This window comes from Centruroides sculpturatus, unplaced genomic scaffold (genome assembly GCF_000671375.1).
Source record: "Centruroides sculpturatus isolate CEXI.00-Female unplaced genomic scaffold, Cexi_2.0 scaffold639, whole genome shotgun sequence".
NCBI lineage: Eukaryota > Metazoa > Arthropoda > Arachnida > Scorpiones > Buthidae > Centruroides > Centruroides sculpturatus.
In genome coordinates this window covers 322,547-336,427 of record NW_019384778.1, presented here as the reverse complement: position 1 = coordinate 336,427, position 13,881 = coordinate 322,547, and the positions used below count along the sequence as shown (strand labels likewise).

At 25.9% G+C, this 13,881-nt stretch overlaps 1 protein-coding gene across 2 annotated transcripts in view; it reads left to right on the top strand.

Annotated features, from left to right (window-relative positions):
• Window positions 1–13,881, top strand: part of LOC111629118 (phospholipid phosphatase-related protein type 5-like) — a 29,004-nt gene that overhangs the window by 2,244 nt on the left and 12,879 nt on the right. The window contains exons 1-4 of one of the 2 annotated variants that reach the window (XM_023372989.1): window positions 1,230–1,374; window positions 8,042–8,247; window positions 8,622–8,778; window positions 11,475–11,592. In XM_023372989.1, coding sequence (XP_023228757.1) covers window positions 8,048–8,247; window positions 8,622–8,778; window positions 11,475–11,592 — 475 coding nt within the window. In that variant the 5' untranslated portion in view covers window positions 1,230–1,374; window positions 8,042–8,047. Of the gene's footprint in view, window positions 1–1,229; window positions 1,375–8,041; window positions 8,248–8,621; window positions 8,779–11,474; window positions 11,593–13,881 lie in introns of those variants that run through there. The other variant, XM_023372990.1, reaches the window with a different exon arrangement.

Below are 13,881 nucleotides of genomic sequence, written 5' to 3'. Positions count from 1 at the left end.
AAAGTGTAAAATATTAATAAAATATTTATTAACTTACTAATAAATTTATTTATTTTAATAAAAATCTAAAAATAAAATGATTCATTTCGAAAAGAATTATAGAAAAAGAAAAAAAGGACGAAATCCAATTATTAAAACTTCTAAAATGAATAAATTCTTAAGTTTTAAGTGAGAAATTTAAAATGTAATTATATAATAACTATAATGAAAGATACTTGTTTCATTAAAATGAAACAAGTAGATTAATAAAGTCGAGATCTTGTAGATAATTTATACGAGTTTAATTTTCGGTCTCAATCGAAAGAACTACATCAACCAGTTTTGATATTCTTTAACTAGTTGTCTAGTACAGCCAATGTTCCCCCCTTTTCTTTTTTTGGCTTCAGGCACCTTTATTGGAGAACCGGTCGAGGTGCAACTGAATGGGAATCGTTTTCAAAAGCGTTTACTCGATACATACTTCATATAACATTTTTAAAAAATATATCATATTTTTAATATTTCAATTCTTTATAACGGATTTACACGCGTGGTCCTAAGCTATAGCACCCTTCTTTACTTTCCAACAAATAATAAATTTAAAATGTGGGGCCCTAAATTGTCTCGTAGCTTGAGGCCCGAAGCTTTTTCTTCTCTCCTGTAAACGTACCTCTAGCACCTTCATTAAAGATGATAGAGGCCCTAAGCTGTTTAGCTTACATTTAAATTTCTCTCTTCTTCATCGAGTTAATTTGCAAATATATTTTGTATTCATTTATTAAATGCTTTAATCAAATAGCGTGAGATTTTTCTATATATTAACATCGATAATTTATTTATTTTTTAATCTAATTATAAAATTATACAATAAAAATAGGTTATAATATTTGTATTTATTTAATATTACAAAAAAAAAAGAAAAACGTCCGTAACAATTCTACGATAAAGGATAATATTATCGTAACGAAGAAGATTTTGTTAGTGTAAAATTAATTGCAAGTGTAATTAAAACAAGAATGAAAACAAACGTATCCATAGGAGATGAAGATAATAAAGATCACTGCATGCATTAAACAAAATGAAAACGAATGAGAATTTTAAAAAAATTTGAAAATTTAATTGATAAATTAGATTTAAACCTAACCCAATTTCATTTATTTTTTTATCTACCAACCTATAGAATTATTTTAATCTGGGTAAATAACGTGATCCAAGCAACCGAAGTTCGTATTTGTTTCTGCATGATCTCCAAATGGGCTCCAATGCGCATGCGTCATCGTGCCCGTCTGGAAACAGAGAGGCATCCACTTCCTAGCGTCAACCGTCTTTTCTTTTTCTGCCGGTTCATATATTAACTGCGACATTTTAGTTGAGAGAAGAGAGAAATTATAACACGTAAGTGAATTATTAAACTACGTAACGCTTCTTTCTTATTCGATCTATCTACTTATGTGACAAAAATTCTTTCCATTATGCTACGGCAAGCATGCCTGTTAGCATGCCTCTGTCAAATATACAAAGCCGCTCTTTGCTGCATTTGCTATAAATCTAAATATTAAAATAAAATATATCAGTTTTAATGTGTATAAATCTCGTGTTATCAGCAACAATGCGAACCAGTTTTGATTTATGATATGTGGAAACGAAAGATTTAAATAATAATAATAATAAAGAAATTTATATCGTAGAAATGGCATCTACCTTGTTTACATAAATTTCCCATATTTAACCTCGTGTATTTTACTAATTGCAAGAAATTCATCCAGGTCGTGTTTTGATCTGTTAATTCCCTTCATACCCTCGTGCGTCACCCTGTTTGATGACTCATTGTCTACTGCTGAACCACCGGACCAGTATCAATCGATGCTTGCTCGTCTGGTCCCCAGTTTCCCGAATTAAATAAATTCGAAATTGTTGTTAAACGTGGATTTCTAAAAATATAGATCCTCCTTCTTCCTTAATCTTAATGTTTATGCGTCTCGCAACATGTTAACTGTATTTCTAAATCAATACCATTTGCGTAAAATATGCCTGTGTTGTAATAAACCTTAAATCTGCACAAATGCTACACTATTAAATACATTAGCCAATATTAAAAACTGGGAGATTTTATTAACTAATTTAGTGAAGGTGTTTAAATCGTGCTCTTTTAGGAATTTTTTAATGAAATGCGAGAAGACGGCCATCCAATTATTATTACTGTATTTTGAACTTGCATCGTACTATATCGGAATAAATTGCATATTACTTTATTGATATATATATATTTTTTAAATTTTAAATATTTTTATTCTAAATAAATGCTTATTTATTTAATTATTTTTACACCTAATATTTTAAGTTTTAAATTTTAACTTTAAGTAGAGGCGTATCCAGATGTCATCGTTAGGAGGGCATCGAAAACGCATTTATAAATAAATTTCTTCGTAGATAGGTTTAAAAAAAAGGCTTAAAAATCTAAAGGACTAAGGCTTTGGGAGGCAAATGCCACTCAAAACCTGCTCTTTAGAATCAGAGGTGTATTCAGCAGGAAAATTCCCCTCCTGAATATGTCTCTGATTCCAAAATAAAGATTTATATTAATATATAATACTGTTAAATATTTCGCAATTCGAATTTGTAGGACTTAAATTAAGAAAATCTAAAATGGCTATTTATAAAACAAAATTATAATAAATATATTTTTGTATTTTACGAAGAATTTAAACTATTAAATTATTTATTCGCTATAATTTTAGTCACTTTCAAAATTATAATTTTTACTGAAGACGTTCAAAGAAAGGCTGCGATCAGGACTTTGATCTCAAAATTCTCTAACAGGTCATTAGAACTGGACTAGTAATTTGAGTCGGTTGTTCTGTAGAATTTATTTTTTATTTCATGTTGTAAAGCATTGTGTTTGTATATTTATTTATCTGTTAATTTAAAATAAATTTTCTATCACTATTTCCTGCAAAATAAAAATAAAGGTTCACGAGAATTTATTGAATTTAGCTAATTCGTTCGATTTAAATTCATATGTATGGTAAGAATATTCAGTTGTTTTTATTTAATATTTTTCCATTAAAAAACCTGATAAAATATACGATTTTTCCGAAGACCATTACAAAAATAACACTACGATATCTCGTCTATACGTGACAAAAATACCCGAAACATCAAAGATAGGTAAGAACTGTAAGAACGATTTTTAAAAATTTATCTTCGTACACCACTCTGAGGTTCATTTATAATTGAATGAGGTTAAACTTTATAAAGATAAAAGTATTATTCTCAAAGGTTTCACTTAAAACCTATTATTTTCGATAATAAATTAGAAAATAAACACTAATTACTACTATAATCTTTTTTAAATTATAAAATTTGATACTTAACATCTTTATTTTAGTATTTTGAAGCGGTTAATAAAGGAAATAACAGTATTGAAACATAAAGTAACCATGAGTTTACAGTGCGATTTAAATGAATACTGTATAACAATTAACGTTACTATATTGTGGGCATTTTATATAAAGTTTATTCTTAAAAATTTTTCTTCAAAATAACTTTTTAAATGAATAAAATATATAAATTATCTTGCACATAATTGAAGGCATTTTGCATATATTAAAATCAATTATACAAACGTAGCTTATATAGCCTATATTTTATGTCATGATTTAAATATTGAATTGGTTAAATAGAAATTTAGAAACAACCCCACAACATTATTAATATTAATTATGGAAAAATATAGCGATAGAGAAATATCGATCTCACCACAGCACGCTGTTTTCTAATGGATTAAGCACTTTGGTTTATATGTCCTATCCTGTTTTTCTATCATTTCATCTGGTTTCTAACGATGTTTCGGGAGTTTAAACTTCGAAATTTTTAAATTATATTTATTTTTTATGGCTTTATAAAGACAGTACAATATTAGATTAGGACAAGCGTAAATATTTTAATTAAAAATAATTTTTTGGAGTTTTTATTTACAATAAATATAGTCTGTAATCCTTTAAACGATGACCATTTTTTCAGGAACGTTTTTGAACAAAAATACGTAAAAAAACCTCCAAAGTCTATTTTTTATGTTCCCGTCGTGGTCGTTGTTTAGAGGTTTGACTGTACTTGTATAAACTCATTTAATTATTATTTTTTTCTATTTAAAACCCATTTCATGGTACCATAAATTAACGTTTGAATATTATGTTAAGTTATTAGAGGCAGTATTCAATGGTCTTTCAGGGTTTCAACTTATAAATAAATAAGTAAATAAAATTCTCAAATTGTTTAATTTTACGGTTAAATTGTATTTTATTTTTACATGTTTTTACTCTAAAATTTTAATTTTTAAGCAAGATTTTCTTATATGGTAGATTTATGAAAAGAATGCGAATATTAATAGAATATTTTAATCTAATTTTATACAATCTACAATATTATAGAGGAATATAGAAATATTTCATTACATTATATGCTGTATATATACGATAAAACTCAATGTAATATGAAGTAACTGATAATTTTTAATGGTAAAAATCCTCTTCTCGCTTCTTTTTTCCCCTACGTTCATATCTTCGTATTAAAATTAAAATTTTAAATATAAAAATTTAATTTAAAATTAATTAAATATTTTAATTTTTTTCATTTTCATTGAACAATTTTAATTACAATCTGTCACAATTATATTAAAAATTATAGCATAAACCTTTAAAAAGTATTTGCGTGTGATTAATTGTATGTATAATGATTTTATATAGTAATAAATTATATAATGATAATGACATTGTATGCTTTTACTATTTATCTAGGCTCGAAATTTTAAGGAATTAAAGAAACTTATTCTATAAAGCAAATTTAAGGAATTATTTCTGAATTTACAGTACGATTTATATAGAAAATATTATGAAATAAACGAAAAATTAAAATTAAAAACTAAAATTGTTTAAAATTATACAACAAATAGATAATTTGACATGCTTTCTGACATTAAAAAACACTATTTTTAATAATATTAATACTTTTTAATAAATTAATTTGGCAATAGTTTATTTTATAAATAAAATCAACCGAAAAAAATGATGTTACTATAATGCAACTAAAGAAACGTAAGAAGCATTTTATAAGGAGAAATTTTAAAGAATTTTTCGCATCAGTGAGTTGTTTTAAAAATTTACTAACCGTTTCATCCTTCTACACATATTTGAAATGGTTGAACAGATTTTTATGATAGTTACTATGAGTAATACTAATCAATTTTCAAGCTCATGGTTTAAGAAAATATCGATTTTTTACACATTTACATTATTAAAGTACAAATTATATTTAATAGTATTTGTAATTAAAAGTCATTTTAATTTAAAAATAGAATATTTTAAATTATATAATAATTTATTAATAATGATTAAAAATAAAGTTCACTTATTCGGATGTTGTGAAATTCAAAATATCGACTTCTACATTGATTAAATGGAATTATCAGGGTGAGAAAGCTAGTGTAGTGGTCCCACCCCTCTAAAAGCCTTAAAAATATAAGAGTAAGAACAAATATTCCATTACTTATCAAGTGAAACTTTAACTTGTACCATTTTCATTGCATTTTTTGTTTTTATAAGGAAGACAAAATTTTGGGGCCTCTTCTTGTCCTGAATCCGGACCGATTTGCCCTGTGGTACTCTCTAGATCTGTGTCTGGGAATCGTAATATATTTCTAATAAATTTTAAATAGGTTATATTTTATGAAAAAAAATGCAATAAAAGCCTGTTTGTTTTAATTTTAAGAATAGAAATCTCCAAGTTAATCTAAAGGTTTTAATCAAAGAAATATCTACTGCAATAAAATAGAGATGTTATCTTTTGATAACATATAACTTTATGTATTCTGTGTTAAGTTAACGTAAGAATTAAATTATTTTTTAAACTGATTTTTACCTACGATAAACGCAATTTACATAATCATTTAATGTGCATTTTGTCTTCAGGATTTCGTGTCATGTGATAAGAAATTCTAACCTTCTTGTAACACGAGACAAATGTATTCTGCTTCTCACATTTCTTAAAATTAATCACAATTCCTAAACTTTTTACTTGTATAAGTAAATTGTAACTAATTATTTATGTAAATAAACATTTTATTGTAATTATAGAGAATGTATTTTATATGTCGTGTAGTTTTTTTTTAATGCATTCAAACCTATTTGCTATATTATTTTATTGTTTTTAATGAAATTGTAGGCATAAAAATTTAGTATGAATCATTGTATAGTATACTAAAAATGCATTTTTATATATATTTAAAATTAATTTACATATGAAATGCTTCACTGATCATCAAACAAGTGATTCAGTATTATTAATTCTTGTAATTTGTAAGCGTAATTAAAATTAAGCGGAGAATATTTCTAGTTTTTTTTTCAAATAATAAAGCTTAGTCATAATGGTCATAATTGGTAATTCAAGTATTTCATACCACTCATCAAGACATCCTCTTAAGTAATTTTTATGAGAATCGATTGTAATGCAATCCTATGCGAGAGCTAAGAATATGGAAAGAAGTTATGGAAACTCCTAGAGGGACATTTTATAATGCGAGTGTGACACAAATGTGAATATGTGAATTAATGAGTTGAATTAAAAAAGTGACTAAAGGAAAAATCGATTTTTGAATTGATTAAGGCAAGGCGAAGAGTGAAGGAAATAACGCATTATTGAAGATCAAGAAGGAAGCTGATAAATGTTTACTTGTATGAAATAGATGAATATTTAAAGAGTAATTATAACAGGCCTTGAGGAGAAAAAGTATACTTTTAAATTAGGGCTATGGCTTGTTACTTTACCCAATAGACCTCTTATGATGACCTTTTCTGTATTTAAGAATTACGAAGATGAATGAAAATAATCATATTTTTTTAAATTCTAAGGTTAATAATTAAATTTTAAAAGAGTTTAAAATTAAATTATTTTCTGGATTTATTTTAAAATTAATTTTAATATTTTTTTCTGTAATTTTTCAATTAAATGCCTTCTACACGAAAAAAATTTTTTATTGATGTCTTCATGTAAAAACACTTACTTGAAATCACTAATCAAAAAATAAATGAGAATTTTAATAAATGTAAAGATTTAAACATTTTTTAATTAATAGTTTTTAAAGTCGTAAAATTTTTTATTACTCAGATTAAAATGTATTTTTAACTTTGAATATTTCTATTTATAATCAAATTTTATTTTGTAACTAAAATTCTGTAATAAGTAAATACTTGTATATGGCATGATATAATTTGTGGATAGTGGGATATCAGAATAGGTTATTATGTTTCGTCATGAAACCAAGAAGATCCCGATCGATGCTCATTTGTTTCACATGCTGCATTCATTTCTATTAAGTCGCACACCATTTTGTTGTAGAATTACTTATCATAAAGTTGTATTTTTCAAGTAATGGATCATGGTTTGTCGCTGTAATATACTAGAATAACATTCAGGAAGAACCTGTAGTATGAAAATATTGGTTATTCCTGGATGATACATTGCATTCAAGTATGCTGGTGAAAGAAATTGGCTATTAGAGAAGGTTGAAAAATATATAATTACAACGTAACATATGTAGCGTGACTTGATTTTGGTCCCATTTTTAAATAGGAATAAAATAAATTATATCTTTCGTAAAAACCGAGAGATATACTTCATCAAACTAATGAATTTTTAATAAAAAGAATATAAAATATATTTAAAAAAATGCATATATATTTTTTCCTAAAACAGAATATTAATCATTCTAAGAGATAAGTAAATTATCCGCTACTTTATCTATTAACGAATGTTAATTGTTTGTTGGAGATTATACAATTACGTTTGAATTAATGTAATTAGCTTAAAGATTGTAATAATTGTAAATGAACTTTTCAACCGACAATTTCAGGATGTCTCACATAATTTGATTGATTTAAAAAATGAAAATTGTAGACTACACTTCTTACATCTGTCAGAATTTAATACAGCTCAACCAATATCATTTGAATATAAATTACTAGAATATCTGATGGGTATGACACTAATAGTTTATTACTTCTAACAGCTTAAAATGTCGACGAAACCTGCCAGTGACGATGTCATCAAGAGCGTCAAAGATATTGATAAAGTATTAGAAGATAAGGCAGATGATAACCAGTCAGAATGTTCCGAGGAAGATAAAGTATACAGAGTCAAACTGACATTTATTCCTGTATTTTTGTTAGAAATTCTTGCGTTAGGATGTTTGGCCATATTAGCATATTTCTTAAGGTAAATATACATGCTTTTTAATATCATTTATAGCAAAATTTACATTAAAAAATTCGTATAAATATTATAAACAAACCATAATATTTAATGAAAGTTAGCACTGAATATATGAAATTTAAATTTCACAATTGATGTAAACGGATAAAAACATTCTTTAAAATTTTATTAATATCAATCGTAAATATATATATGTTATTTTAAAAATAAAATTGTCTTTAAATACAGGATGACCCAAAAGTCAGTTAACCGCGATAGGTGATTGAAAACAATTAAAATCATGTTTGATTCTGTTCAAAACGTAAAATAAAGTTCGTTAACTGATTTTTGGGCCACGTTAAATATCTCTTTTACTTTAATAGTTGTATTTTTTACAGATTTGATTCAAAATTTCCTATAGCCAAATATGGATTTAATCTTTGTGATTATTCAATTTCACTTCCCAAGGATCCATCACAGACTAATTATTCTCTTCCGTTAGATATTCAACCAACAGTATTATATGCATCAGTCTTTGGATTTCCTTTAATTATGGTATGTTAATAATTTTAGATCTTTAAAGCTATCAAATATAAAAACAAAATAGTCTCATAAATTAATTATTAATGGTATTGTATAATATACTAAAAATGCATTTTTATATATATTTAAAATTAATTTACATATGAAATGCTTCACTGATCATCAAACAAGTGATTCAGTATTATTAATTCTTGTAATTTGTAAGCGTAATTAAAATTAAGCGGAGAATATTTCTAGTTTTTTTTTTTTCAAATAATAAAGCTTAGTCATAATGGTCATAATTGGTAATTCAAGTATTTCATACCACTCATCAAGACATCCTCTTAAGTAATTTTTATGAGAATCGATTGTAATGCAATCCTATGCGAGAGCTAAGAATATGGAAAGAAGTTATGGAAACTCCTAGAGGGACATTTTATAATGCGAGTGTGACACAAATGTGAATATGTGAATTAATGAGTTGAATTAAAAAAGTGACTAAAGGAAAAATCGATTTTTGAATTGATTAAGGCAAGGCGAAGAGTGAAGGAAATAACGCATTATTGAAGATCAAGAAGGAAGCTGATAAATGTTTACTTGTATGAAATAGATGAATATTTAAAGAGTAATTATAACAGGCCTTGAGGAGAAAAAGTATACTTTTAAATTAGGGCTATGGCTTGTTACTTTACCCAATAGACCTCTTATGATGACCTTTTCTGTATTTAAGAATTACGAAGATGAATGAAAATAATCATATTTTTTTAAATTCTAAGGNTTGAAAGTAGATTTTAAAAATTTAAACCAATTGTGTTCGGTGATTTTAGATACCGAATATTTAACCAAAGATTTAACGTGCAAGTACTTAGAATCGTTATCATGCTGTAAAATAATTTATTGTTTCTTCAGTGATAGGCTAACATAGGCAATAAATATTGTTTAGTAATGGTAATAAGATACAAATCAGCAATAAGATTTATGTCTATTCAGCAAAAATGAGCCTACATCTTTTGCTGTAATGCACCTCCAAATCATTAAGAAACCTCGTCTATGTTATAGTATCGGCGAATGCATCGATCTTGGAGTGCTCCATGTTTTATTGTACACGATTATATAGTAAATTCATATATTTTGCAGTCAACTTTTATTATGCAGTAAGTAAACATACAAAATGTTATTACAGAAATGACCTTCAAATGTGTCAGATTATTAATAATAAATAATAATATTATTATCCATTTTATGGAAATTTAAGAGTAAATATTCAGAGTTAGCATACAAATAGCTTAGAAACGAAAATTTCCAAATTCACACAAGTATTCAAAACTCCATTAACGTCTAAAACAGAGATCAACACATGTCGCATGATAATGATAACGCGAGGATAATCCTTAAAAAATTATTAAATACAGCTATTTATCAATATATACAGTAGACCCCCGCTTTACGACTGGTAGAAATTTTCTATTATGCCTCTATGGAATGCCTTGTTTTATTGGTCATCTGTGTGAGCTAGTATATACTTAGAACTAGCCCCATGAATAAAATCTCAATGCATGACAATAAAATTATAGGAAATAAAATGGCTCACATAGTCTTTGCTTCTTCGGTTTCAATGAGTTCATTGGTGAGGTAGAACGGTCATACCAGATGTTTTCCAACGATTTTCTAGTCGTAAAGCGGAGATTTAATATATTCGTGAACTTATAATAAGAAAGGAAGGTCAGTACCGGAAAAAAAAATGTATTAAATTCTTTAGTCATTCAGATGATTTTCTTCAAATATCGGGATCTAATTATCCTGTTTATTAACAATTCCTATAAAAAAAAAAAAAAAAACGTGGGAGAAGTATAAGTTTAGCTTTGAAATTCGTATTATTCGTTATTTTAAGACTGAACGTGAATAACATACACGTTAACAGAAATGGCATCTACCTTGTTTACATAAATTTCCCATATTTAACNATAACTAGATATATGGAAATTAGATCATAATATACTCATAAAGTTAATATATATTATAAAATATACTTGTAGTTTCTCATATAAGCTATAAAGAAAAACTATTACTTTTATATAAATAAATATATAACAATATATAGTAATATATCTTATATAAGAATAAGAAAAACAGGAAATATATGTAATAATCACATCTCATTTTTTGTTGTATATATTGTATTGTATATATATATAAAGGAAAAAAATCAATTTTAGAGCATAAATTTAGTGGATTAAATCAAAAGTTTGAATGGATAAAAAATCTTAAGGCAATAAATTACTAAATTTAAATAATTTTTTAATATTTTAATATTTTTATACTTGTTAAGTTATATTATGTATTAATGAACTAAAGAAACATTTTTAATTTTCAAGCAGTTTTTCAACACGATAAATTTAAAACAAAGATAAAAGAATCTACAAATTGCAAATATTAAATGCTTGTAGAATTTTCCTTCGGGTGGTTTATGCATATCTTTTAAAATGAAATTCTGTATAAATCACTGGAAAAAAATAATTAATTCATTGCTCAAACTAGAAAAAACTGTAAAACGAAAACCATTTTCAGTAATGAAAAGTCGTGGATTTTTAATCTTTTTGTTGTTTTATTTGTTGTTAAATGAATTTTAAATTTGTTTTTATAAAAATTAATTTCCAGAATATATTGTTTATATAATAAATGTGTATGATAAGAAGAAAATTAAAATTAATTAACATATTATATTTCAGATCGCTGCTGGAGAATTGCTGTATTTTATTTTTTCCAGCAAACCGAGAAAAGTTATTCGTGCTGGATGTATTCATTGCAAAATGCACAAATTAACGAGAAGGATCATTCGGTTTGCAGGTAAATTTGCTTTAATTTTCTTTCCGTATGCTCTTTTTAATAATGAATCAATGCTTATGATTTTTCCAAATTTGTACGAACAATTAAGTTAAGTTAAATCTTTGAATTACAAATTTATAAATATAAATAGATATGTCTGTATTTAGTCTAAATTTAAAAATAGGTATGCTATTGAAGGATATTCTTGCATGTAGTACAATTGTTATTAAAAATAAATAAATAAAAATCTTGGGAAAACTTATAATCATTTGATAGGAAACCACTTTTTAGAGTTATATACTTTTATATTGATTTCAAAAGTTCCTGGATTGTGTCAAGTATCGTGTCGATTAAATTTCTGTAGAGTGTTCTTCTATGTCAGCCAGAATATTATCTAAATTTGAAAGTAGATTTTAAAAATTTAAACCAATTGTGTTCGGTGATTTTAGATACCAAATATTTAACCAAAGATTTAACGTGCAAGTACTTAGAATCGTTATCATGCTGTAAAATAATTTATTGTTTCTTCAGTGATAGGCTAACATAGGCAATAAATATTGTTTAGTAATGGTAATAAGATACAAATCAGCAATAAGATTTATGTCTATTCAGCAAAAATGAGCCTACATCTTTTGCTGTAATGCACCTCCAAATCATTAAGAAACCTCGTCTATGTTATAGTATCGGCGAATGCATCGATCTTGGAGTGCTCCATCGTTCTTCTTCTGGTAATACTGTCGTCCATCTGATCCAAAGTGGTTAATTTTAGTTTCGTTGAACCATATAACTTCCGTCAGATATGTACTGTCCAACTGCTGTACTTTCCAGCAAATTTCAAGTTCTTCTTTTGTTCGTTTTTGATAGAAGTGGCCGTTTTCTTATCACTCTGCTATTCACTCCATTTCTTTTCCAGCTTCTTATTGTTATTTGATTTACTATTTAAATAACTTGATGCTGTTTAAAATATTATTTTGTCATTCAAACTTGTGTTACATTGACTTATTTCAATTAATAGATCTGAATGCTTAGCATTTGTTTCAGTAAAGAATCTTGAATGGGCATTCATTTAATTCTCTTCATACTTTTGAAACAATTGTTTAATGTTTAAGTTGCATAATGTTTTAATTTATTAATACATTTTTCGTGATTTTTTCTTTCAAAAACATTTAAAAAATGTTTTTAAATTAAACTGTAGTATTATACAATGAGTCATAATGAGTTTCTCTACTCTTCAATAAAAGAATAATGAATTATAGTACTTTTATCTTAATTTAACTTCTTCCAACGTGCTTTATACTTAAAAAGCATTTATTACATATAACAGTGACTCATTTATAACACCCACTGTAATTACCATTACGATAACAAACCATTGAAATAGAAATTTTCGTAAAGTACAATTAACATTAATAAGACAAATTGACTTAACAATTACAAAAGCGTGGTTTAATAATTAAAATAAATAATAATTTGTCAGGCACTTTTCGGATTCTCAATTCGATACGTACAATTAAATTATTTTACGTTGCAACAAAGACTACGTGATGTAACTTTAAATTAGATTTTAAATTAATGAAAATTTAAAAATTGAGTTATAAATTCAATTATATACGTTCTAGATACTTAAATTAATTTTAAGAATATAAAATTAATTTCTTAAAGGTAAAATCCTTAGATAAATCAGAAGATAATTTAAAAATGATTTTAAAGGAATCCTATTTTACAAATGCATACGAATAGAAATGCATTTTCTTTATGCATTCCTACTACATTCAATCCTGTTTATAAGAATGGGATGTAACAATTTATAGAAATGTAATTCATATTAATTAAAGCCATTTATGATTTACTTGAAAAGATTTCGAAGAGAATAATCGTGTATATTTGGTGTTCTCTGCAATTAAATTACCATCTTTAGAATGAGATAATTAATAAAGTGCCGCCTAAATCTATCATTATTCTTTTACATTTAAGGATAATATCATTAGTTTTTAAATATTAAATCGATTTTTTTTTTGGTCGAATTTATTTATAGGGGAAACCGGGGCAAGATCGGCATGTTAAGCTTTACTTAAATTTTGTGTAATAAATACTGCTGTAAACTGAAAAAAAAGCTTTGCATATTGTCTATTGGAATGTTACCTTACTATAGAACTGGTTAAAATCAGTTTGGAAATAAAAATAATTAAAATAATTACAACTTTACAAGAAGAGAGAAATTGACGAAGTTGCCCCGGGTATAGGGGCAAGATCGGCAACTTCTCTCTTTTTGTAAAGTTGTAATTATTTTAATTATTTTTATTAAAGTTG